The sequence below is a fragment of the Pungitius pungitius genome, chromosome 20 (genome assembly GCF_949316345.1).
Source record: "Pungitius pungitius chromosome 20, fPunPun2.1, whole genome shotgun sequence".
In the NCBI taxonomy this organism is placed as follows: Eukaryota; Metazoa; Chordata; class Actinopteri; order Perciformes; family Gasterosteidae; genus Pungitius; species Pungitius pungitius.
Genome location: NC_084919.1, coordinates 3,155,845 through 3,183,554, shown reverse-complemented (window position 1 = coordinate 3,183,554; position 27,710 = coordinate 3,155,845). Strand labels below are relative to the sequence as shown.

Sequence of the window (27,710 nt, the reverse complement as noted above, 5' to 3'; positions counted from 1 at the left end):
GTAAAAGTATGAGCAAGCACCTCTCACATTAAAAGGAATTTTTATTTATTACAAAGACACTCTTCATAATTAGTAATTATGATGCATGCCACACAATAAAATGCTGTATTTGTTATCAAACTGAGCACCACCAGGGTATCATGTATCACAAAATATAACAAGAAAGAACCAAAGGACAATTGTATTCTGAGAGTGTTATGCTCACATTTATGGATTAATAAAGTATTATTTTATTGTTGCTAATGCTAATGTTGCGTCATGTAATATGTTTTATTGTGTAAAATATCTTAAATTTAATTAAACTGGTTATTGTACAAACCAAACAAATCAGTAGTAAAGCAAATATTACAAGTAATTTAAGGTACCTTTAGGTGGCGCGCTGTCGTTAGACGGCATCTCCTCCAGCCTCCCTCCCTCCCTCCCTCCCTCCCTTCCTCACTCCTCCCTCCCTCCCTCCATCCCTGCGTCATGGCGTCATCCTTTTCCCCGCTTCAGCTACCGCGGCTCCCCGCATCACCGGGGCGGGACCTCGGGATGCCGGCGGAGGGAGGGAGGGAGAGAGGGGGGGGGGGGGGTTTCAGGACCACCAGCCGTTGGGCACTTCCGCCGGGGCTCCGGTTTCCTTTCTCCTCGGTATTTAAATTGCTGCTGCAGGACATCAGCTGCTCGCCTCCTCCTGCGCACCGACCGCCGACAGCACCGGGGACGCGCTTCCTTCTGCGCACATCACACCAGCCGGTACCGGGGAGGGTGCGCGCGTGTTTTTTTTTTGTTTGTTGTGGTGAACAATAACCGGTCGGCCGCTGCTCGGTCCGTTATTTGTCTCTCCCGTGCTCGCGGAGGGCTTTGCGGAGAGAAAGAGACAGTGTCGTTCGGTTCTGTTTCGGGAGCACAAGTGGCCTGGACGTGGGGGGACCGATGGACTTGATGACGAGTGCGCATTTGGAGGGTCAGCTTTGAATACGGATAGAAATATCGATCCTTTTATTTTTTGTTGTTGTTGTTGTTGTTGTCGTAGACATTAACGGATAATATCGCCGTAACAAGCCTCCATTTGATCAACAACAACAACAGTCGCCACCGATTCTAGTGAAGCATTGAAGAATAATCAAAATACAAAAACATAATAATCCAGATTAAAATAGTTGAATACCTTCGTCAGTATCCCTTTTAATGATTTGGAGATAAATGAAGATTTGTTTTTTAATTAGGTGCGATCTGAGCTTCTTATTGGCTCGACCTCAAGCATAAAGACTTCCAAGTTTACACCTGTCAGAGGCTTTACTACAAGCAGCCATGTTCAGCTGGCTGGGCACAGACGACCGGAGGAAGAAGGACCCAGAAGTCTTCCAGACCGTCAGCGAGGGACTCAAGAAGCTCTACAAAACCAAACTGCTGCCGCTGGAGGAGGGCTACAAGTTCCACGAGTTCCACTCTCCGGCCCTGGAGGATGCGGACTTCGACAACAAGCCCATGGTCCTACTGGTGGGGCAGTACTCCACCGGCAAGACCAGCTTCATACGGTGAGGACACACACACACACACACACAGATAGGGAGGGAGAGGTCGACACACCCAAACTGACTTTTCCCTGAAGAAGTTTGTCAAGAGTGAAGAAAATGAGTTCATGTGATAGAACCCCCCCCCCCCCCCCAAAAAAAACAATATGAAGAGGCGGAGTCATCAAACGCAGACTTTATTTAATCCATTAAATGTTTAAACGTGAGCCAACGTCGCACGCGAGGATGCCAACGTAACGCAATGTGGAGCCGGCACTGCATGGCTCTGAGGCCCAGCCTGAGGTGTGTGTGTGTGTGTGTGTGTGTGTCCGTGGGGGGGGGGGGGGGGGGGGATTAGACTGACAGATGGACACAAGTTTCACACATGGGGTTCGTTCTTGGGACCTACTTTGTAAAAAACACACCTGGTGGAGATTAGAATCAGCCCTGCAGACTGTCAGATCCACTGTGGTCGTCGTAGTCGTAGAGTTGTGTGACCTGAAGTATCTCTGCAGTTGGTAGGAGACGTGTAGCAGCCGGGTGTGATGGGCCTCTTTGAGCTGCAGGACTGTTAGGACTGAAAGCTAACGACTTGCCACTCTGAGACACACACACACACACACACGCACACACACACACCCGTGCAGCGCAGAGTGGGTAATTAGTGGGGTAAGCCTTTTAAAGCCCAGGGAGAGGATGCTGTTAGTGACTTCCTGCTGTAAGACGGGACAGAGCAGACACCACTGCAGTGCTCCCTCTTCTTCCTCTCACTAACACCCCCCCCCCCTCCCCCCTCTCTCCCTGATGATACCCCCACATGCCCCCCCCCTCCCCCCTGCCTACATTCGTTGTGTTTAGTTGCATCACGTTTGGGGTTGATGGGATTTTGAAAAGTCATCACATGTGCATGAATCAGCTTAAAGGAAGAGAAGATGAATGAAGGGTAATGCTTTCGCTTCTTTGGAGGTTATTCGGAGGTCAGTAATCTGAGCCTTCACTTAAGGGCAAAATGTGATTCATTTTCCTAGAAGGTTTTTCTTTTTAAGGTGCGTCACTGCTTCCGACCTTTCGAACTTCACGGCTGGTTGTGCCTGTGAGTTTTCAGTTGTGTCTCACTGACCGCTGGGTTCCACCCACAGAGGTACAGTATGCTCCTTTATATTGAACATGCACATACATTGCACAACGTCCAACAGCACGTGTGTGTGTGTGTGTGCAGGGGGATGGCTCTACCAGGCACGGCTGTCTCCTCTATCAAGGTGTGTGTGTGTGTGTGCGTGCGTGTGTGTGTGTGTGTGTGTGTGTGTAGAGAAGAAACTATAAGCGATCCGTCCTTACATCTGGCAGCAGTTAAAACGCACACCTCTCACTTTAAATTTACAGTGCTTTTTTTTTTTTCTTCTTCTTTTTTAGTTGTAAACCCTTTCGCTTAAATCTTGTCATCGCGGCCCGAGGTCACATTGCGAAACTCATCGGCCACGCACCGATCTGCATTTGCAGCACGTGTGACGTCACCAGATTTAACGGGAAAGGGCCACGCGAGGCCTTCACACGCGAGATGCAAGTCAGCCGCGCTGCCGTGGCAACGGCCGCAGATGAGGTTCAAAATGTGGCGTCGGATCTTTTTTTACCTGAGAAAATGTTTGCGGTCTCCTGAAAAATGTGCCCGGTCAGGACCATCCATTCATAAACGCGACTGTCTCTTCACCCTTTTCACCTCATTCAGTTGTTTTCCAGCATCGGCGCAGCAGCAGAAACTTCTGGCGGCGTTCTTGCACGCATTTGCCTTTTTAGTTTTAGTTTTGTTTTATTGAGAAACTCAAAACTAAAATCTTTGTTCCAGCAGCGTCTAATTCATGGCAGATCAGTTTTCTGCTCTAATCCAACAAGAGCCTGCAGATGTAGCACACATCTGCCCGCCAACAGTTGACTTGTAGGTATTCTATCAACTCTGGATGCTAAAACCGACCCGAGGCCACATAAAGTGTAGGACTACACCTCGTGTTCCTTCTCTGTCAGGAATGAGTAATTCATTTAGAGTAACATGATTAATTAATGGTCTGGTTTACACTGACGAGCTGCACGATGCCCTCTGACCCTATTGTTCACTGTCCCATCCTCCGGGAAGGACCCTCTATCCGAAAACATCTCGCCTCCTGTCCTTGTTTTGCTTGATGCCACGTCCCGCTATCTCACCCGCAGCTACCTGTTGGAGCAGGATTTTCCCGGCATGCGAATCGGCCCCGAACCCACCACGGATTCCTTCATCGCGGTGATGCACGGCGACACCGAAGGCGTCGTCCCCGGCAACGCTTTGGTGGTCGACCCCAAGAAGCCCTTCCGAAAGCTCAACGCGTTTGGCAACGCGTTCCTCAACCGGTAAAAAAACCCACGTGCACACTTTTGCGTGCGCGCCAGAGGGAAAAAAAAAGAAAAAAGGGGAGAGCACCAGTGAAAAGCCACAGGGCGGCTCGACATTCCTGTGTGATTGAATTTCCCTCTGCTCACTGGTCAGGCTTTTCTTTTCTATTTTTTTAATGGGTGTCCTCGTGTGTGTGTGTGTGTGTGTGTGTGTGAGAGACACACAGCTATAGTCATCTGTGCAGAGTCATCCTTTTTCCCCCCCAAAAAAGTGCCCTAAAGTGTTTATACTCTGCTCGAGGGCCCGACACTAGACGGGACAGACGCGGACCGTCAGTGGGGATTATGGGGGTTCACAGTGAGGACGGCCGCTAACCTGCTAGTGTTTATCCAGCTGGAGAGAGAGAGAGAGAGAGAGAGAGAGAGAGAGAGAGAGAGAGAGAGAGAAGTCTGGCGTGGGACCATGTTTGTTGTCAAAGCCATCTTACACTTCTGTCTGGTTTCCTTTAACTCTGCTCTCCTCCTCCTCCTTTTTAGGTTTGTTTGTGCCCAGCTGCCAAACCCGGTGCTGGAAAGCATCAGTGTGATTGACACACCGGGGATCCTGTCAGGAGAGAAACAGAGGATCAGTCGAGGTTATTCATCTATATATATATATATATATGTATGTGTGTGTGTGTGTGTGTGTGTGTGTGTGTGTCTCTCCCTCACACAGTGTGGCTGTGTGTCAGCGTTCGTTCACCGGACCCATTCCCCCTCTGCCCTCTAAACCACCATGTCGGCATTTTCTTTGGCTGCCAGTGTTCATTTAAGCTTTTCACGTCAAAAGGACCGGAAGCGTCAACGCAAAGATGAGCTTCCAATGTTTTTAAAAACAGAAAATACGATGGATGTTTGCTGGTTTGTGTGTTTGAGTTTGAGTTTGTGAAATCATCAACCGGTGCGGCACATTTGAGAGGGACTCACAATAGATACATACATCTTTAGATTTGGGGGGGTGGTGCAAGGGGGCCTACCAGAATTCCTCAGTGCTTTCCCTGAGATGCGTCCCGGCACCACCGGCGTTCCCAGCGCTGAATGGCGTTGTCGCCGTGCCAACCGCAACAAAAGAGCCGCAGTGAAAAAAGACGGTTGTAACTTAGACTTTTCTCTCTCTCTCTCTCACTCTCATCGCCGGTTGCTTGTAGCAGCTGGGGGGGGGGGGGGGGTGTTGATGGTGGCGCATTAATCATTGAGCGCAGGCAAGAATCCGCACTGATGCTGGTGTCGGTGACAGTGGACCCGTTGTGGCAGTATTAATGGAGTTGTACTTCTTCATAACCGGGTCTCGACTGCATGTGTTTTAATAAAATTTACCTGCAGTCTGAACAGTTTGGGGGAGGGGGGGGGGGGGGGGGGGGTATATGCTACAAAAAAGCATTTTCACCATTTTTTTCTTTTTTTGGGGATTATCAAATGAATAAAAAAATTAGGGCAATATTCACATTTAGAGACAAAATCATGTAAATACATGCAACAAGTTTTCCAAGTACAATGTTTGGCAGTAACACAAAGTTGTTAAATAATAAATGTTAAATGTAAATGTTATATATAAATGTTAAATTTAAATGTAAATGTTAAATGTTAAATCTAAATCTAAATGTTAAATGTTATATATAAATGTTAAATGTAAATCTAAATGTTAAATGTTAAATGTTAAATGTAAATCTAAATGTTAAATGTAAATCTAAATGTTAAATGTTAAATGTAAATCTAAATGTTAAATGTAAATCTAAATGTTAAATGTAAATCTAAATGTTAAATCTAATTGTAAATCTAAATGTTAAATCTAAATGTAAATGTTTTGATCCACAATACGAGGAGGAGTTTAATTTCGGTACAGCGAGGCGCGACCCTGCCGATGTCTGTTGGGTAATAAAAAAGAAAAGGAAAACGGGGGTCAAACTTATCGTCTGCTGAGTCAGCACAGCTGTGTTTTTAATGGTGAAAGAGTGTGTCTAAGTGTGTGAGGTGACGCTTTTGTGTGTGTTTATTTTTCTTTTCATCCCATCCTTTAGTTCTTGTGCATGTGGTGTTTTCATGTTTCATCTGTATATTGTGTCTCATGGTGTTATCATTACCTTTTATTCCAAAGCATTGTTTTCATCAATGTCACTTTATTTTATTCTTGTATGTGTGCGTGTGTGCAGATGTGGAGTCGGGCTATAGCTGCCTACATAGATGTCAATATGGAGGTATAATAAATCTGAGCAATAACTAGCTACAAAAAGGCTAATTAAATCGATATTTTGAAGAATTTATGGAGTGCTACATGTTCTTCACCCGGCTCTTCTCACGTGGTTATATATATATATATTCTAGTGCCATCCATAGACCCAAATATTCATATTATCCCAATATTCCTTAAAATATATTTAAAACATTTTCATACATATAAAAATCAGATCATTCGATGCCATTCTTTCTCACGTGACAATTCTTTTTTTTTTTTTTTCAATCAGGTCATATTTTTCCCCTCACCTTTGTCAGGTTAATCCATGTTGACCATTTTGCTGAAAAAAAAAGACAAATCCCCACAATCAACTCATTGAGAGCGGAGCTCAGTCTTGTTTTTCCACACATCACGTGAGAAGTGCTTCCCGTGAAGAACCATCCACTAAATTTCCAAATATCAAGGTATCTCTCTCTTAACCCTCCACAGCTCCACAGTGTCCTCCGTCTCCTCTCAGCGGGACGGGAAGACAAAAACAAAATTCCCATTTTTTTCTTTTTAAGCACTTGGTGCTTAAGCTGCCAAACTTTTGCTCACACCCCAGTGAGGAATTATTGAACACAACGTGTTCCGGTAGAAGAGCCTTTTAGAATAAACACATCTAAATAAATACACACAGAAATGATTTAATACTAACAGCAGCTTTGCCTGCTGCAGTGAGGACGCCTCCATGCGAGGATGCACCTGTGAGTCCAACTCGTAAGCTTTCTTTGAAAAGTTTTTTTTTTTAATGAAATTAACACTCACTGTATTAACATGAAGCTTTTTGCTATCAACTGACAGCGAGCTTCTCCGAGCTCCTGATGCGTTGAATCCGCATCTCTCGCGCGTGTGTTTCAGTGCGGTGTGCAAACCTTCGCCCTCTAATCCTTCACGTCGCCCCTTTTGTTCTTTGTCCTCCTCTCATATCCTGTGGAATGTCTCCGCTCTCTGTCCTTGGACCATAGGACGAGAAAGTCAGAGGAGGCAATGATGGATTCCCGCCGACAGACCCGAAGCATTGATTTTGTTTCTTTCGTGCATTAACCCCGTTCATTCCGACGGCGCTTCACGCCAAAAATATCGGGAGCCAAGTGAGGCCGTAAAAACGTTGTTTTTCTCAGTTAAGCAGATCCGCCTCGCGTCTGTAAACAGCCGTTCTTTTCTCTTCGGCGTGTTGTAATCTGGGCGTCCTTCGCGTTGCCTCCTCTGTGACCTGAAGCCATTGTGACAGCTTCTAACTCGGGGGGGGGAAAGTTGCAACACCAACAGCTGCTGCCCATTGCTCGGCTCACGGAATTAAAACGTGGCGTCTTCACGCAAACTCAGTGACCTGTTCCTCGAAAAATGGAAAACCAAGACGCTTCCTGTCCCGTCCTCCCCCCCCTCTCAGGCTACGACTTCGCCGCCGTCCTGGAGTGGTTTGCCGAGCGGGTGGATAGGATCATCCTGCTGTTTGACGCCCACAAGCTGGACATCTCCGACGAGTTCTCGGAGGTGATAAAGGCGCTGAAGAACCACGAAGACAAGATCAGGTACGCTGATCGGCGGGGGGGGGGGGGGGTTCTGCGCGACCCAGGTGAGAAGAACAGCTGCTCTCGACACTCGCTTCACTGCTCTCTTGTTGTTGTGGTTTTTTTTGTTCAGGGTGGTGCTGAACAAGGCGGACCAGATAGAGACCCAGCAGTTGATGAGAGTGTACGGCGCCCTGATGTGGTCGCTGGGGAAAATAGTCAACACTCCTGAGGTACAGTGAGCACACGCTTTCCGCCTCCTTTTTCTGGTGTTTATGGCAAATAAAGACACTCGCAGGGTCGGGAGAGGACTTCTGTAGCCCTTTGATGACTTTTGACCTCGTCCAACAGGTGATCCGCGTCTACATCGGGTCCTTCTGGTCCCACCCGCTGTTGATTCCGGACAACAGGAAGCTGTTCGAAGCGGAGGAGCAGGACTTGTTCAAGGACATCCAGTCCCTGCCGAGAAACGCGGCGCTGCGAAAGCTCAACGACCTGATCAAGAGGGCGAGACTCGCCAAGGTGAGGCCGCCAGGTGGAAGGACACCTTCAACGGATCTGACCAGCGTGTGTATTTTAAGCACAGTGTGTGTGTTTCCTATTCACTCTTCACCCATCGCTCGCTCGCTCGCTTCGCTCGACCCGTTCAGCTTTTCGGCCTCGACAAAAGGGGCCCGTCGCTGTCGCGGAACCGATTGAGCCAGACGAGTCCGAGCGGATTGTTTCCTGTTTCCTCCTCGCGCAGGAAGTTGGGTTTGAGAGGTTAACGGGGCCCGGTGCTCCTTAGAGGACACGCAAAGGATGCACACACACACACACACACACACACATTTATGAAACCCAGAGCTAAGCACAGATTTCCTGTTTGACCGCTGATAGTGTGTGTTTGTGTACTTGTGTGCGTGTTGTGATGAGCTTCAAGGACACGAGGAGGATTAAGTGAAACCGACACACCTATCACCACGGCAACTTAGCAAAAATGTGCTTCCCCATTGTATTTGCTCTCTCTGTGGTTATATGCCGTTTGACTGATAGGGTCAGAGGAGTGTTACACAACAGTCTGTGGCTCACAATGTGTGTGTTTAGTAGAATGAGTCAGTTTGATGTTTTCTAGGATCATTACAACGAGGCTCAGTGGCTTTCTTAAATCCTTTGTCCTGGTTGACTTGTTGATGTTATTCATGAATGTTTTGAGCTGGATGCAGGAAGAACCCCTTATATATACCATATATTAATCGACTATATTTACCTTTTTAAAACCAAACTTCAAAGAGGCCAACTTTTTCCGTTGAGTAAACCAGGTTTGACTCTCACGGTGCAGGTCCACGCCTACATCATCAGCGCGCTGAAGAAGGAGATGCCCTCCGTGTTCGGGAAGGAGAACAAGAAGAAGGAGCTGATCGGCAGCCTTGGAGATATTTACAAACGCATCGAGCGGGAGCACCTCATATCCCCGGGGGACTTCCCCAACCTGAAGAAGATGCAGGTGAGCGCGGTTCAGAGGGACGGACGGGTCGGAAAAGCCGAGAGCTGAACGCGTTTTTTTTTTTCTTCTTTCTCTCTCTCTCCTCTCTCTCCTTCAGGACCAACTGAACTCTCAGGACCTCAACAAGTTCCAGCCTCTGAAGCCCAAACTCCTGGAGGCGGTGGACGACATGCTGGCCCACGACATCGCCGGCCTGATGGTGCTGGTGCGCCAGGAGGAGAACCAGCGGCCCAACCCGGTGGTGAAGGGCGGCGCGTTCGACGGCACGCTGGACGGCCCGTTCGGCCACGGCTACGGCGAGGGGGCCGGCGAGGGCATCGACGAGGCCGAGTGGGTCGTCGCCCGGGACAAGCCGGCTTACGACGAGATCTTCTACACCCTGTCCCCCGTCAACGCCAAGGTGACGGGCGCCAACGCCAAGCGGGAGATGGTCAAGTCCAAGCTGCCCAACACGGTGCTGGGGAAGATCTGGAAGCTGGCCGACATCGACAAGGACGGGATGCTGGACGACGAGGAGTTCGCGCTGGCCAACCACCTGATCAAAGTCAAGCTGGAGGGACACGAGCTGCCGTCGGAGCTGCCGGCGCACCTGGTTCCTCCCTCCAAGAGGAAAATGGCAGAGTAAATGTCACATTGTAAGATCGTTCGCCCCCCCCCCCCCCCTCCCCAACCCTGTAAGTAGACTTAGAAGTAGTGTTGTTCCTGTAGCGTTGTAGGCTTTCTCCAAGCTTCAAGAGGCAAATGTTAAGTATTCCGCGCATTCAGTTTCATGTCATTAAAAAGCAAAGAACAATAGTTGTGGATTCAAATGAGATATTTGGAAGCGGTCGTTAAGAGACGTCGGGACAACTGATGAGGTCATTCGTAGAAAGAAAAAAAAACAAGCAAAAAACAAACAAACACTGGAAGACTGGGGAATGAAACCTGGTCCAAACTACTGGAAGAAAAAGGGCGGGATAATGTGAAGACAGAGATCTGATCGGTCTGAAGATGGGGATATAAACATGCTGAATGTTACTGTATTTTTTTTAATCTTTAATCAAAGCGTATATTTGACTGCAATATTCACCACTAAAGCGCCACGGCATCTTAAAATCCTGCGTTGGTGTCGGCCTCCCGCTGACCGCTCTGGCTTTTCGTCACCGGGTCGCCGGAGGATACAAAAACCAAACGCACACTCACACACACACACACACACACACACACATAGATATATAGATAAAATTCAATTGCAATTACAGACATTCACCTCCCGTTTGTGTGCATGTGACCACGTGTATCATCTGTTGCTATTGCCGGCGGGTCAGAATTCAGTGGGTGGGGAAGTGAAGACGGATGAATTGAGTTATTGATCACCTTGTGAAGTTATTAGCTAACCCAAGAGAGGTGGGGAGCACATCTGGCTGCTGCTTTTGTAGTGACAACACACTAATCAACACAATTGTGAATAGAAATGGGTCCTTTCCCGTTTGTCTGTTTTCTAAATTGTAGCCATGTGATAAATGTAATTGGATTTACAATCTCGATATGCCAGTTTTTAGCCACAATACCGACTTAACATAAATGCCTGTGTGTGTGTGTGTGTGTGTGTGTTTGTGCGTCTGTGTGCCGTACACAATGAGACGCTCTGCGTTCCACGATCACAGGCAGGCCGTCACTCGCTCACATCAACAGAGTAAATACACAGCGTTGCTTTCATCACAGGTTGCAGCATACAATTCTTGTGTTCCGGTAAACACACAAAGCCGAGACACTGGCGTTGTGTTCTTTCCTTTCCTTTCCTTTTCTTTTTCTTTTTTTTTGTTTTACGGTGGTGGTGCATTGCTGTATCTGTAACTGCTATTCTGTCGACACTAACAGTCCAAACGTGTAATAAAAATGACTTTACTCTACTTTTTGTTCTGTTTGTGTTTGGACCAATCAAAGATGCATATTTTTCGGGCTCATGAGAAAAGACATAAATTGTTATCTAAGCTGGGAATGGTGTTTTATTCTGCTGGAAGATGCCACCCAGAGACTTTATTCACAGTGTAAAACCTTGAAGGTGTACAAAGAAAGCTAAAAAACAAGCAATAAAAACCCCTGTCAAAAGTTTTCTCTTCATGTTAGGAGTTTATCTCAAGGGGAGTCCACAAATTACAAAAACATGTGTTGCATTCCGACTAATAAAAGAAAGCTGGGTGGAGATGCCGTTTGGCACAGAGGAGGAGAAGCCAGTTTCTTCTTGTGAAACTTCAAGGGGTTCACGCTTATCTTCTCTCGGAGTCGGGGAGGGTTTTTTATCTGCTCCAGAAAGTCAAACAAGAGACACTTGTGCTTTAACTGTTTTTGTGAGTGTGTGAAACGCTCCTTTAAATATTCCCCTGTGTTCCCATGAGGGGCCCGTGTTGCTTTCAGGAGTCACTGACAAAGAATAACACAGCAAGGCGTATTCAACATTACAGCTATCATCTAACCGCCTGTGTGCGTGTGTGTGTGTGTGTGTATGTGTGTGTGTGTGTGTGTGCGTGACAGGAAATCGCAGCATCCCCCTTGGACTGTGAGACCCCTCAAACTCGCACACACACACATACACACGCACACACACGCACACACACACGCACATGCTGGGAAGATGCGGCACTCTCTCTGTGTCACACAGGAAGTTCTGCTCTTGTTTGGCATTTCCTGTCTGTGCCACCTTGACCCTCACACACACACACACACACACACAGTAAAACACTTCCTCCACCCTATACTGAAGGTAAAGTTTCTGTTGGACGCATACGAGTCTTGCGAGAAATGCAATGTTGTGTTGAACTTGATTGAACTTTTACTTTTCTTAAAAGGCACTCGCACACATGGTACAAGTTAGATTGACACAAATAGTGAGTGCGAGTTGTTACTTCAGCAAATGTCTCCTCAAACCAAACCAAAAACAGAAAAAGGAAAAAGCTGACAAAAAAAAAATCTATTCATAGGGGCATTTTATTTTTTCCGGGAAGTTGTGCAGAAAATGACACCCAAGCGGCAACGGACCAGAAAAGAATCCACAGAGAAGCAGGTTGGTATCTTATCTCTTCAGGAGGGAAGTTTATTTTGAACAGGTTGTTCAGTGATAAAGACGTCCGTCGGCAGTGAAACATCGACGCCTGTGTGAGTCTGTGAGTGTGTGAGTGTGCGTGCTTTTCACACACGAGGAAGCTATGCATCAGGATTCCACCTTTTTACCCAGGGGAACCTGAGGAGACACTGAGGAGACACTGAGGAGACACTGAGTTTCTATAGTAGAAAAATAAATACCCTAACCAAAAGATTTATTTCTGTAATAATATGTGCATTTAAATGATAAAATTACATATATTTGAAAAAAGCTATAGAAATCAATATGATAAATACACCATAATATCGTAGAAATAACATCTGATTAATAATAATAATAAAATATAAAAGTTGTATGAGGAAGTTTATTTTTTCAGAAATCGTACAATAAATGTGCTGTGAATATATAAACCGTCCAAAATGACCCACGAAATCAGAGACACAAGAGCAGCGACATGATCCCCCACCGGCTTCCCATCATGCACCGGGGCGGAATGAAGCTGGCTCAGACTCCAGCAGAGTACCCTGACACATCCACATGTGACTCACAACTCAGGTGTGTGTGTGTGTGTGTGTGTGTGTGTGTGTGTGTGTGTGTGTGTGTGTGTGTGTGTGTGTGTGTGCGTGCTCGAGTGGTGACACCGCCCTGTTAATTGCATCCCCGTCTCCATGGTGACAGAAGGTGGGAGAACAGGCCACAACAACAAAACAAAATAGACATTATTCATCTCACAACTATTTGTTCGCCACAGGCGACATTTCAACAAGGAATTATTTTTAACTCCTCGCCCGGGTTCATGCAAACTCCTTCTCAAGTCAGTCAAACCATGAAGTGCATTTAATGAGACAGGTACGCTGAAAGTGGGAGATATAATCCAACGATTCACGACGAAAGGTGTTTGAGCTTTGGTGCAGGTCGGACAAAATGTGAAAAATAAAGACACTGATTTGGGGCCAGCTGTCGCTGTGTAAATGCCTGCGTGCTAAAAGCAGGTTCCGGTGGCGTCTTTCGACCTCCTTCCGGGTGAAACACAAGGCCCGTGAGTTCTACATCCCGTTAAAACCCACACCCACAACGTGAGACCATTGGTTCATTTATTCAGATGCCTCAAGTTGTTCGTTTTTTTTTACAGAGAATCCCTCACAAAATATTCCACCATTTTACTGAGGGTGGATTCCACCAAAGTGGCAGCACTGTAATGACGTTATTTCACTCTTTTGGGTGTAGAAATGAGTCACTGCATTCAGGAAAAGCCTTCTTGAAAGTCCACTTTCTCCGGTTGATGCCCAATTCGGTGGCTTCTGGGGGTCGTGTGCGTGTGCATGTGAGTGGATGTGCGCGCTGCTTCCTCGGGTTTTGTCATCGCTGTTACGCAAGAGTCGTCTTGCACAACAATCCGTCCCCGAGTGCGGAATTCTCCGATAAGTTATCGTTGAGGAACATTATGTTTTGGGTTTTTCTTAGACAGAGGCCAGGAAGCGAGCCATCCATCACTCCAAAAGGCAGGAGGTCGGCGGGTTCAAGGTGCCGAGGCACGTCTGACAAATCTTTAGTCCAAAGTGGAACGCAACACTTCCATTAATCATGTTCAGCGTTCACATTTTTAGTGAACAGGATTTGGATTAAAAAAAAAAAAATTGATGCGCTCAAGGCCACGAGCGCCTGATGAAAGACGCTTCATCCAGTGTGTGATGTTAGAATATCTTCACCATTCTTCTTACTATTAGTCTCTTGTGAGTTCCCGAGTCCTTTAATTTGCAGTGTGTCCAACTGCAAAGATCCCAACAGCTGTTACGATTACGCAGCAATTATTCTCCAGCAGCCGTTTCCCACTTTTACTGCAGAGGAATGTGTTGATATGAAGTGTTTAATATACGAGTTACAATCAGTGTTTGTTCTTAAGTCTAGAAGGGGGTGAGGGTTTCCTGAACGTCAGGATGTGTTCTCAGAAAAAAAGAAATAAACACAGAGCTGAAACATAAACTCACTGGTAATAGAGAAATTGTGTTTACAGAAGCACTTTTCTCACTGGCTTCTCTTCTAAACACACATGCGAGTAAACAACTTAAAAAATAAGAGCGAAACGGCGATTACGTTTCACAGAAACTCTCCACGCGCCTCTGCTGCCCCCCAGCGGCCAGTTACTGTCACTGCAGGAGCATGGTGCTACACGTTCAGGGCAGATGGAGGTCAATGTAAATATAATAGTAATTCAAATGTCCTCCTTTAGAGATTATTTTTTGAATGGTCATATTAGAACACAGAATAATACAAGCAATGCTTTTTAATATACGAGAAAAAAGTAGCTCATCGGTGTGCCCTTACCCATAATTTGTTAATTACATTTAGTTAGTCAAATATGTTAATGATGCATCACACTGGCACAGCCCTGGCATTACTCTCGGTTGCCCCACAAGAGATTGCTTAGTGTAGTATCTTCTTTGGCGGGTTATTGTTCTTCTCTTATCAATCAGCAGACTTAGATCTCATTTTCTGAGGTCACAAAGATCTGATACGGAAAGGCAACAAGAGGAAGTTAAGATGAATTGATTTGCCGTGAGCCTTGATGTGTTAAATAACATGCGGTTTTTCCTTTTTAACCTATCTGAGAAAATCTATTAATAGTAAGTTAGTAATGAGACCATTAAACCATTATTACCATTACCATTAAAATGGCTAAACTTGCTCTTTGAGGATATTCAGATTGACAGGACCTAAGTTTATCGGTTGATTTTATTCATGCTTAAATCTATTTATTTGCTATATATTCTTTTCATAAATACTTTGAGCCAAGTATGCCTACTTGTAATAGACTGTGTCCAACACATATTTGTATTTGTGTAAATGTATTATTGGCTTTGCACTGCCTTGTTGCATTGACGTTGCATTACACCCCTTCCTCTCTTCCAAACCACAGGACACACTTTGACGTTACACCCAGTAGAGCCCTGCAGCTGTTTGTCTGTGTTATCGATCTGATTGTCTCTTTACTTTGACTTTTAAGAAATATATATATATATATATATATATATATATATATATATATATATATATATATGGCTGCTTTTTCCCCAATATTATAACTGCAGAAGTATCATACGTGCAGTTAGACGTGCACATTCCGTAACGTTAAATAAAACGCACATTGTGAGACCCCATAACAAAAACACCTCAAATGCAACAAAAACAAATCCAAATCTGTACGATTATAACTGTCACCAAAAATAACGTTTCATAAACCATGTTTCAGCATTTTAAACCATGTAATAAAAAATAAAAACACACATGAAGATTCAACAGGGAAAGCAACTTTAAACCACAGTGCATCTGCACACTGCACAAACACACACACACACACACACACACACACACACACGCATGCTTGCCTCTTTCCTTTTCTAAGAAGTGCTGACCACATGCCCACAGTTTGCACCCTCGGCAGCAGCTGGTTATTGCCTTCATGACGTTTGTCATGAAACACACACACGCACGCACACACACACACTCAGTCAAACACACACACACACTCACTCACACACACAGCATGATAAAAGTGAAGGTTTACGAGCGAAGTGGACACAAAGAACTTCCTCAAGAGAACAAGACAGACGGGCAGGACGCAGAGACGATGACGATGACGATGAAGAACCCCATTGCTCTGATGACCTGTACCTTGCTTTTCTCCTCTCTGGCGGTCCTGGCACATCAAGGTGAGCTGTCTGCATGACACCTTTTATTTCTGAAAAAGGTCAAATCTCAGGTCAACCTCATCATTTCTCAATTCCGCTCTCTGGGACCAATAACTGTGAATTTAGTTCTCATTACAAGTGAAAATAACCAATTAGACTCATGATTAGAGAAAAGTAAAGGCTGGATGTCGGAAAGGTCTAAAAACTATAAAATAATCAAATTTGAAAATGCTGCTGTAGATTAATGTATTATTTTTTCCATATATATACACTCACCGGCCACTTTATTAGGTACACCTGTCCAACTGCTCGTTAACACTTAATTTCTAAGCAGCCAATCACATGGCGGCAACTCAGTGCATTTAGGCATGTAGACATTGTCAAGACAATCTCCTGCAGTTCAAACCGAGCATCAGTATGGGGAAGAAAGGTGATTTGAGTGACTTTGAACGTGGCATGATTGTTGGTGCCAGAAGGGCTGGTCTGAGTATTTCAGAAACTGCTAATCTACTGGGATTTTCACACACAACCATCTCTAGGGTTTACAGAGAATGGTCCGAAAAAGAAAAAACATCCAGTGAGCGGCAGTTCTGTGGGCGGAAATGCCTTGTTGATGCCAGAGGTCAGAGGAGAATGGCCAGACTGGTTCGAGCTGATAGAAGGGCAACAGTGACTCAAATAACCACCCGTTACAACCAAGGTGGGCATAAGAGCATCTCTGAACCCACAGTACGTCGAACTTTGAGGCAGATGGGCTACAGCAGCAGAAGACCACACCGGGTGCCACTCCTTTCAGCTAAGAACAGGAAACTGAGGCTACAATTTGCACAAGCTCATCGAAATTGGACAATAGAAGATTGGAAAAACGTTGCCTGGTCTGATGAGTCTCGATTTCTGCTGCGACATTCGGATGGTAGCGTCAGAATTTGGCGTCTACAACATGAAAGCATGGATCCATCCTGCCTTGTATCAACGGTTCAGGCTGGTGGTGGTGGTGTCATGGTGTGGGGAATATTTTCTTGGCACTCTTTGGGCCCCTTGGTACCAATTGAGCATCGTTGCAACGCCACAGCCTACCTGAGTATTGTTGCTGACCATGTCCATCCCTTTATGACCACAATGTACCCAACTTCTGATGGCTACTTTCAGCAGGATAAAGCGCCATGTCATAAAGCTGGAATCATCTCAGACTGGTTTCTAGAACATGACAATGAGTTCGCTGTACTCAAATGGGCTCCACAATCACCAGATCTCAATCCAATAGAGCATCTTTGGGATGTGGTGGAACGGGAGATTCGCATCATGGATGTGCAGCCGACAAATCTCCATCAACTGCAAGATGCTATCCTATCAATATGGGCCAACTCTTCTAAAGAATGCTTCCAGCACCTTGTTGAATCTATGCCACGAAGAATTGAGGCAGTTCTGAAGGCAAAGGGGGGTCCAACCCGTTACTAGCATGGGGTACCTAATAAAGTGGCCGGTGAGTGTATATATTACTAAGTCAAGAGCATCTCGAGCATCTCTTTGTCTCCCAGGCAGCTTCGGCCCCGACGAGTGCTGCTTCGCCTTCATCTCCTCGCGGCTGCGTAAGGACGCGGTGCAGAGCTACCGGCTCACGGACGAGCGCTGCTCCATGGAAGGCGTCTCGTGAGTTTCACATCTCGTGTTATTCGACTTGCCCCCCCCCCCCCCCCCCCCAACCAACGATTCAAATCATTCAGAACAAGCACAAGTCACCTTTTTGTCTCTGTTTTAGCTTCACGTTGAAGAACGGAGTGAAAGTCTGCGCCGACCCGTCTCACCGGTGGGTCAAGTCCCTCATCAAGGCCCAAGAGAGGCTTTAAAAAAAAGGGACATCCTCATGTAACTCTCGATGTTCAAAGTAAATGCAACAATCTGTGCTTTTATCTGTTTTAATGTGGTCACGGGGGATGTGTTGAAAGATTGTTTCCCGCTTTAAAATAAACGCATCGTTGAGCATTTGTTTGGTGTTTGCTTCCGATGAGCAGCAGTGACACTCGATGCGCGATGTGGTTTCTGATGGAGAAAGCCACAGGAAGTTCATCTTAACCCCTCGCATCCCTTTTGCTGTGTTCAAAGTGTCATCTCCCTCTGAGGCCAACAGATGACACCAATTCTCCACACAGTTCCACAGCCTCCACAAAACGTTTCACGTTCGTGCTCACGTCTAGCGGCACCATTCTGCAGAACCATGTGCGGTAAATTTTGACTGTTAATGTCACTAAACACCCCCCCCCCCCCACCCGACCCCTCCCTCGTCTCATCGGGCCTTAGGAGTGTGGCTGGGAGAAAAATAGGAAATAAAACACAGTCTCGATACACAACTTTTTCCCCCCATGTAAGGAAACTATTACGCAAGGTTTAGTGGGGAAATATTTATTCAGAGGAATATTTTTTTTAGGCGTTTGAAAAAAAAAGGTTCAGAGCTGCATCTATAAATATTCTTTGTATTGTGAAAGGACGACATTGAACTATTAAAATGCATAAAATAGAAATTTCCACATGGACCTTTGTGGTATAAAAGCCTAGTATTTCCTCTGCAGAGATGTGCGCTCGTGTCAACAACAAAGGCACATTTGGTATTTTTCGGATCTATTGCCGCTGTGAAGACATGTGACCACATGTGATCACAAGTCCGTGACCTTCTGTAACTGAACGAGCTGCACGAGTGAAAGCAAGGACTGTGTGGACGCTACAGTCATTGTGGTGACGATCCAGTCGGGGGCGACGGACACAATGAGATGTCAGCGGGGGGAACACACACACACACACACGCACGCACGCATGCATACACACAGACACACAAACACATGCCAACACGTGGACAATATGCATATAAATAATTGGTGTGTGGTGACAGCTTTTCTTGACAGATGGGATCAGGAAATTAAATCTTGAGAGAAATGGTGTGTGTGTGTGTGTGTGTGTGTGTGTGCATATGTGTGTTTTTCAACACCCGTTACTCTCACAGTCTCTCTCTCACACACACACACACACACACTCTGCAGGGTTTACTGCAGACAAACACAAATACTGGAATTACTCGCCAGATAAACAGTCATGTTTCAAATTACATCCGGTTGACCCGACACACACACACACACACACACACACACACACACACACACTTACACAATTACCTCATTACAGTGCTCATTGTTATCAGACAACAGGTATGTCCGACTGGAAATACAACAAACCCCTCGCAGGTGCATCTCTTAGTCACTGGTGAAAATGTCCAAATGTCACCGCACATGGTGTCAACTTTTCTCATGGCGTTGTCATGGTAATAGCATTCAGCGCATGACAGCGGATGCCTTTGGCTGAACAATCCAAGGATGATGGAGTTCAGCGGTCCAGATTTCTCAGAGTCCTTTGCAGACACACACACAGATAGCGCTGCTTTGCATGACAAAAAGAAGTGAAGCCGCCTTCTGTTGTGTTCCAGAGAAGATTAGAGGAAATTAAAAGTGAGAATAGAAGAAACATAGAGAGAGAGAGAGAGAGAGAGAGAGAGAGGGGAAGGGAGGGAGAGAGAGACGGGGAGATACAGAGGCGACCAAATCCTTAAGATCAAATCTTCCGTATAATTAACCACAGCTACCTCGGTTGCTAGGAGACCAAAAAGAGACGAAAGAGAGGGGAAAAGAAGATGAGATGGTGAGATGGAGAGAGGGAGAGAGAGGGAGAGAGAGGGAGAGAGAGGGGGGGGACAGTGCAATGATTTCAGACAGAGAAGATGCATGCCTGATATTTTGGGGATCTGCTTTGATGAACAATATAACATATTTTTAAAATAAAAGCTACGGTGTTGTTGTTGTAGTTTTATTTTAAAGTCAAAATATATAGACTTAAAATTGTTTTGGAAAAAAGGGAGGAGTATAAATAAAAAGTAAAAATAAATTGGACTGAAAAATGTAATATACAGTCAAAAAATGTTTTAAAACAAAAGTCAATTAACCAAAAAATATCATGGGAAAAAAGGAAAACAGTTATTTTTAAAACAAGTCAAATAATCAAATAATAGTCAAAAAAAGTCAAATAATATTTAGTCAAAAAGCTACAAAATATTTGATTGAAAAATGAAAATAATATATATATATTGTCAATAAGTGGAAAGACAAAGTTAAAACAATGTTTTTAAAAATAAGTCAAAAAAATGTTCAGTTATGGAATGTAAAAAAAAAATGTAAAAAGGTTAAAAAAAACTTTTCCCAAGTCCACTTATTATTGGCTTTCCTTTTAATCAGCTCTCGTCCTCATATGTGTCTTCGTCTGGTCTCTTTTAAGCACTTCGTGCGTACTTTGTAGTCCTTTAGGAATGAGAAACAATCGGGTCTGAAAGCATTGACAGCACAATACGAATTATTATCACAGACAAATGATTCCTTTGGGCCGTTGTGTCTTTTGTTGCTTGCTTCAACCCGCTGTGTGAACTGTGCGAATAAGGCCATTGATTTCCAGAAACAGCTGTGATCAATTATCCTTAAAAAGGTCTTCGTTAAAATACACCACCGAGTGGAATGAACGATGAATGCACTCGTGCTGTCATGCCTCACTTACAATACCTCGCTGAAGTCGGGTCTCATTGAGCGGGGCGCTGTCCCTTTAAATGGAGGGAGAGGATGGGGAGACGAGAGGGAGACGAGAGGGAGAGAGAGAAGACGGGAGGAGAGAGAGATGTAGTAGATAAAGGGAGGGGGGGGGTCTCGTGTGCACCTTCTCTTTGTCTGGGAGAGGTGTGCGGGTTGCGTGGGACTCGAACGAACGAAAGAAAGACAGAAAGAACAAAGAACAAAAGTGGCTTCGGGGAGAAATTTCTTAAAAAGAGCTTCAAATCTGTTTGGGATTTTTTTTTTTTTTTTTTACTCAAGAGGAAGTTTCGTGATTTGACATTTCTGGAGAACATTTTGGAACATTGAAAAACACCGGCAGATTCCTCCGCTGCTGATGCTCAATTCCAGACAACTCAGATGAGAAAAAGTCAACAGTCTTCTTTTTACGTCTTTGATTTAGTTCTTACTGTTTTCGAGGGACTTCTAAAGCTGCAACAACCGGAAAGGTTTCTCATGTTGACTTTGTTGTAATTGTGGTTATTCTATTGAAATATATAGATTTATTCAACCAATATACCCTGGACTTACACTACTTTAGTTTAATAAATAAGAGTGTAAACCGTTGAGGTGCAATGCTGAAAAATTTCTCAAATTCTCCTAATTATTCAACGTTGAATATCTCCGGCTTGTACTTCTCGGTCCGGCCAGAGAGCGACTGAGAGGGGAAAAAAAGACTCAAATCCTCCTTTAGAAAACCCCAAAGGAAAGTAACCCCTCGCTACCTGTTGATCGGCAGCCATTTTGACCTCCGGACCCAAAACCAGAGAGCGACAAGACGGAAAAGATGGCACCGAAAGTAGGAGGAAAGGAGCAGTGGCGCGTCAAAACCGGCGACCACCCGGGGGCCAAAGCCGTGCCGGGGGCCCCGGCCGCAGGTGGAGGAGTGGTGGTGGAGGTCCGGGAGAAGAAGGGACCTCTGCGGGCCGCGATACCCACGATGCCCTTCCCTCTGGCCGTCATCTGTCTGTTCCTGAACACCTTCGTACCGGGACTCGGTGAGTTCGGGGGTTCTCGTCGTTTGTGTTTTTAAAAAAGACACAAAAAAGTCTCTCCGTCGCTTCGCTGTTCCGACATATTCTGATGGAACGTTTGTGTTTGTTACCGAGGGCTTTTTCTGGACTCTTCCTGCCTTCTTCTGCAAATGACTCATTGAACACATACAGCTTTCCAAAATAAACCTCCGCCTCCACACGACACTATTTCAACACGTGGCTGTTCAATTTCTGTAATAACTGAGTGTATTTAGATTTTTTGGACTCAACGTTTTGTACTTTTTTTTAAACACAGTCTTACTTCGTTGACAGATTGAAATAAGTTGCAGATTCTGCAACATTTGTTTATTCTACCACTTTACCTAAAGTGGTAAAATGGTAATTAACTTAAATAGATTGATGGAGATACTTTTATTTTGTTAGGTTGCCTCCTTGCTGCTTTATCCTCCTCAATTTTTGTCTATAGTAAGATTATTGAACAACACCTGTTGGCTAAAGACACACACACACACACTATTTAATAATAAATAATAAATGTATAGGAGCATATACATCGTAATTGGAAGTAAAAATCTGATCGCGTGAGTCAATGACAGAATCAATGGAGACAGATTTCTCCATAGAGGTCACCAAATAACCTCCAAATAGCCCCCCTCTGATGTGAGCGTCTTCCGTCTCGTACCCACATGACACACATGCAGCATTCCTTCCTTCCTTCCTTCCTTCCTTCCTTCCTTCCTTCCTTCCTTTCCTGTCACTTCTACGCCACATTCGGCCCGCCTGACCGCTTGGTTTTCACCACACCGCCGGGTAAGAGAACGAGCCCAATTACCCGTTCCCCCCCCCCCCGTCGCCCATTCCCCTGACAAAATTGCTTTCAAAATTGACCCCAGCATTTGAAAAGCATCGCGGTGACACCTCGTCTGTGTGTGTGTGTGTGTGTGGTTGTGTGTGAGTACGAGTGTGTACGTGGGTTGGCCCTGAATGCCTTGACATTTAATTGAACGGCTGCGGTTAGTTGCCATGACAACGCTGACTGAAGCGAACACAAGAGCACGCGGCGCCGTTTGGCTCCGACTGAACGAAGGCGGGCTGCTTCTTCTCGTCGACCTCCGGCCGACAAAAAAACAACAACAAAAAAACCCTGAAAAGCTGTGAAAAACCGGGTTTGCCGACTGACACTTTGTCGCCAAACTGGAGCTTAAAAAGCTCAACGTTTACCTTCCTGGTGTTGAATGAGAGGCTTTTGGAGCTTTTGGAGCAGCAGCAGCAGCTCTTCGTTTGGGGGATTAAAATGGTTAATTCTGTAAATTCAGGAGTTACTGTTTGGAGAGTCGTTGGCTCTAGTATCACGTTTCAATGTGTTTTTCGAGGTTCAAGTGACTTTCTCTACGCTGCCCAAGCTTCTCTCTCTTTTTTTTTTACTGAATCCCTGTTTTTTTTCTTCTTCTTTTTCTTCTTCCTCCATATGTCACATTCTATCATCATGTCTTTAACACTCCATCATTAACCTCCCACACTACTAGTGGGTGCTTCGTTGAGTTCTCTGTGTAATTATAGTCATTAGTTGGGTTATATCTATGCACACACACACACACACACACACAGTGAGTCTAAGGGCTCTTCACACATGGTGGATTATTGAGAGTGGATTTCTGAAGAAGACACGAGATGTAACGAACCTTTGTGAAGCGCAGTAGAGGATTGTCGAACACAGATACAAAATCTCACTCTCGCTTTGATCCATTCAACCGATGCTGTGGCTTGTGAGGCGCATCTACAAAGTGGGCAGCAGAGAGAGAGACATCCTCGTTTTAACTGCTTTGATTTATTCTTTCATTAACGGGACATTTCCTTCAAATGACAGCTGCCGCGTTTGAATCCATGTTTGTTTGATTGGCTTCGGCTGGGGGGGACGGTGAGAAAGCAAAGACTCAAACCGAGTCCAAACCAAGTGAGGGTGTTTTTGGACGCAGCAGGTGGAACAAAGCTTTGCTCTTCATAAGCGCCACTGATCACACACACACACACACACACACTCGTCGCGGTGATTCTGCACGTGGTGCATCAAAAAAAAAAAAAAAAACGGATCAAATGTTTGTCCTCCTTTAATTAAACGACTCGGAGGGGACCGCATGAAGCAATGCATTGACAACCGCGCGACTTGTGTCCCATGTGTGGAGTTAGATCAGCAGGCAGATCATCATCATCATCATCATCATCATCATCATCATCATCATCATCACGACCCCGGAGTGGTTCTGTTCCGATCGGAACCAGATCGGCTCTCGATGTTGCATTTGAAAAAGGGCATGGAGTTGTGGTTGAAAAAAAAGGAAAATAAAATATAACTTCATCTCTCCTTTTCCACGTGAGTGTTTGTTTTTTTTCTCCTGACAAACAGGGCTGCTGCTCCTCCCTGTTCTGGGACGGTGGCTCGCACCGGGGTCCGACCGCCCCAAATAAGGCCGCGCAGGGCATGTGAAAGTAAATATTGTGGCGTACAGTCGGATTCGTCAGAGATAACGAGGACAAGTTGGTATGCCTGCGCTTCTATAGAAAGATTCGTCCCGACGGAGCGCCCCAACTCCCCCTCCCCCGGGTTGCCGTAAATCGCAAAGAGATGAAGGGAGAAGAACCAGAGAAACAAGAGTTATGGAGAACTTCATAACTTCGGGGGCCCTTTCGTCGCTCTCGAGGAACACGCCATGCAAAGGGTCAAATTCGTGTCATCTTATTCCTCAGGGAAGGTTGTCATGGAAACGCGCGGTTATGAAATAATCCGATTTGTGACACATGCTCCCCCCCCCCCCAAACACACACACACACACACACACACACACTGAGGGCGGCTTGTGAGGGCCTTTAGTCCTTCAGATGACTGGACGAGGAGGTGCACTGGCTTTGATTCAGGCAGACGAGGGTGACCCCTCGTGACTGTGCAGCCCCCCCCCCCCCCCCTCCCGAGGCGCAGGTCCAGATGCTCACGACCCGCCGTGCACACTTGTCATTTTACTCTCAGGCACCGAGTGCACGGAGCGAGATGCCGATGTGTCCAAAGAGTTCACCTCAGCTGCTGTGCACAGGATGGTTTATTCCTGTTTTCTTTCCCCACCCCCCCACCCCCCATCCCCCTCCCACAGGTACCTTCATCTCGGCCTTCGCGGTGCTGTGCGGCGCTCGCAGCGAGCTGATCTCGGAGCGAGGGGTTTGCTGCGTGTTCTGGCTCAACGTGGCGGCGGCCCTCATCCAGATCCTGACGGCCGTGGTGATGGTCGGGTGGATCATGAGCATCTTCTGGGGAATGGACATGGTCATCCTGGCAAGTCAGTGGCCGTCCATTTGGGGGGGGGTGGGGGGAGGGGATTTTAGTGCAGCCCGTCCTCTGCCTGGCGCAGGTTGGTTCGAGGCCTTCTGCCTGGTGACGGGTGGGATGAGACGACAACAACAACAACAACAAACAAAGACGCTGCAAAAACACACAAACGGACAAACAGCTAAACACGTTGCGTCTGTGAGGCGGTTCACGGGTGTCACAGAGCTCTGCTTCTGAACTAAAACTATCAAAAGACACAAACGATCTTACTGCGTTAGAACTATGACATTTTTAAGCTTTTTCAGTATTAACCAACAGGCATGGGACAGGTTGAGATAAAACGTTTAGATGTTGCCACGAAAGAAGAAAAACTCGAACTAGAATAGTGAACATCGTAAATATTCTCCTTAGATTTTTCTCAGATGTTAACAAAAAAAAAAAAAAAGAGAAAAGAAAGAGAGAAAAAAAAGCAGTTGGGACGGCGATGGGAGGAATAATTTTACCTCCTTCTCTGTCAGAAAGCACTGTGTTCTCCTCCGGCGTGTGTGTGTGTGTGTGTGTGTGTGTGTGTCATCTCTTTGAATTACCACCATGCTCCCTCCTTTGTGTGTGCAAGTCTACATTTGTAAGATAATTGCTACCCGCGTGTTCATGTCGGTACGTAAATGCCCTCAAAATCAGTTATTGTCTCTTGGTGTGTGTGTGTGTGTCTGTTTTCCAGGCCTCTAGGCAAACCATGTGATTCAATTGTTGGTGCTTTTGAATCAAAACTCCTGTGCGGGCATTAGATAAAACGTGACGTTAGGCCCGAAGGTCCGGGTGAAATCATGCTGTTTGCTCCTGAGCCATTCATCATGTGACTCCTCCCTCCTCCTTCCTCCATGAATCACTGGGATAATGTGGCACGTCTCTTTGTTTCTCCTCCTGCCTCCGATGCTGCTGCCGCCGCCGCACGTGATCAGTGGACTCTTTTCTATTCCAGCATCCCCTCGTCTCAGATGTTCTACCTCGCTCTGTCTTAATGATCATGTATTATCTTCCTCACACTGATCGCCCTCCCTTTGGCCGAGCGGTGGGAGGAAGATCTGCCTCTTTCCCCCCATAATGATCCGTTTCACATTATTCCTCCCACTCTCCCCCTCGCTTTTTTTCTGCTTAGCTTCTTGTCTCCATGTTTCTGCTCATCGATCCAACCAACCAGGCTTACGTTACTGTGTGCGCATTAATTTGATCACGTAATGTATCCGGGGTCGGCTTTTTGTTTTTTTGTCCCCAGTTTACGGGAACGTTCAGTGGGAATGTCTTTCTTTTGTCCCGCTTCGGTGCAGTTCATGTCTGCGTGACCATTCTTGAAAAGCATGTAACGGTGAAGCTCTCAGTTTGTGTCACTAACGGTCTCTCTTTCTCTCCTCTGCCTCACCAACGGAAGTTTCTGACGGTGAGTGTTTCTCTTTTCTTCAGTTCCTCAGGGAGTTAATAAAAGTGTGGAAATAACTCAATATAACGGAGGAAGGAAAGAGCTACTGTTTAGAGAAACTCAAGAATTTAAGTTCCTTCATGAACCTGGAATATAAAGTAAAAATGTGGTCCAGTTACATCACATCAGAGCTGGGATCAGTCACAGTCTTCCTCGGCAGTGACGATCCGATGATGAAGACCATGTAAGGTGGTCCATCCAACTCCATCCTCTGATTCATGTCGTAATCGAGTAAAAACCAGTGCCGATTAGGAGACGCCTTGTCGGAGCCACAGCCTCCCTCAGTGCGGCCTTCAACCAGAGGAGATAAAACTCAAGACGGATAATAAATAAAAACGGCATGAATAAAATGAGCCGTGGACGTTATAAGGCAGCACGAACCCATGTGGCTTAGAATTGAATGGATGAAGCCTTCTGCACAATCCACAGCAAAAAGAAAAGACAGTATTTAACATTACTGGTCGCAGGGGAAGGATTCAGTCATTTGGGGGTTTTAGTGAGACCACCGGTTGGAAAACCTTTCAAAATGATGCAGGGTCTCCTCAGGGGGGGGAACGTTTACGTTACAGCAGCACGTCTCCCGTTGAGCAGGCGCCAGGTCCGCGGCGTGCTGCGAGGAGCTGTAACGCGTCACTTCACAACTCTCAGCTCATCAATAACACGAGGTTATTATACAACCCGGCTGGGATTTAACGCTCAAAGTCCATTTATTACTATGATATCAGACTGCCGGTTCCCACTTTCGGGGAATAGTGCTCCAGCTGGGCTCCATTTGGCTGTTTCCTTCATTTGTCTCAATTAAAACCAAACGGAAAAAAAGCAATTGTCGTCTTAAATGAAAACAGAGAACATGACGTGCAGCGCTTCAGAAAACCTTCTCAGGCGGGGCGGGGGGGCGGGGGGGTGGGGGGGGTGGGGGGCGTAATTATTTCTCCCAGCATTCCAACGTGTTTGCCTCTCCTCTCCTCCTCAGGCTGCAGAGACCAGAGTCCTCCTCAGGACGTCTGAGACGTCTGCTGATGAACCACATGGACAGTTTGAGCTCCTTCACCCCCCCCCCCCCCACCTTGTATCTTGTATGTGATGACCAGCAGCTTCCTGTCATCCACATGGTGGGGGGGGGGGGGGGAAAGAATGATTCCGACTCAACGCTCCTGAATGGTTGAGAATACATTTACGATTTGTTTAGAAGGATAAAAACGATGAAAAGGAGGAAAGAACTCGTTTTTTTTTTTGGGTGAATTATAACTTTAAATCTGCAAAAGGGAAAAGTGTGTGTCCTACACCGGTGAGCGCAGAATCCACCGCTCTTCCACCGGAGATCAAACCGACGGCTTTAGAAACGCAATATTGTTGGGCGTTGGGCGCAAATTTGTGATCGATTGATCGGGCCTTTGTTGCGT

The 27,710-nt window shown here is 45.9% G+C and overlaps 3 protein-coding genes across 3 annotated transcripts; all 3 read left to right on the top strand.

Moving 5' to 3' along the window:
• The first annotated feature begins 571 nt into the window (after positions 1-571).
• ehd3 (EH-domain containing 3) lies at positions 572-11,003 on the top strand. The gene is made up of 8 exons (XM_037449521.2): positions 572-1,523; positions 3,702-3,878; positions 4,398-4,495; positions 7,505-7,646; positions 7,759-7,858; positions 7,977-8,147; positions 8,947-9,111; positions 9,209-11,003. Exons 1-8 carry the CDS (start codon positions 1,297-1,299, stop codon positions 9,734-9,736), a joined length of 1,608 nt encoding a protein of 535 aa, XP_037305418.1. The 5' UTR covers positions 572-1,296; the 3' UTR covers positions 9,737-11,003.
• Positions 11,004-15,648: 4,645 nt separating this feature from the next.
• On the top strand, positions 15,649-18,043 carry LOC119195075 (C-C motif chemokine 4-like). Its single transcript, XM_037449688.2, has 3 exons — positions 15,649-15,903; positions 17,421-17,532; positions 17,642-18,043. Exons 1-3 carry the CDS (start codon positions 15,654-15,656, stop codon positions 17,727-17,729), a joined length of 450 nt encoding a protein of 149 aa, XP_037305585.2. The 5' UTR covers positions 15,649-15,653; the 3' UTR covers positions 17,730-18,043.
• A 2,537-nt stretch (positions 18,044-20,580) lies between these two features.
• On the top strand, positions 20,581-25,985 carry stum (stum, mechanosensory transduction mediator homolog). The gene is made up of 2 exons (XM_037449262.2): positions 20,581-21,517; positions 24,658-25,985. Exons 1-2 carry the CDS (start codon positions 21,307-21,309, stop codon positions 25,065-25,067), a joined length of 621 nt encoding a protein of 206 aa, XP_037305159.2. The 5' UTR covers positions 20,581-21,306; the 3' UTR covers positions 25,068-25,985.
• The last annotated feature ends 1,725 nt before the right edge of the window (positions 25,986-27,710 follow it).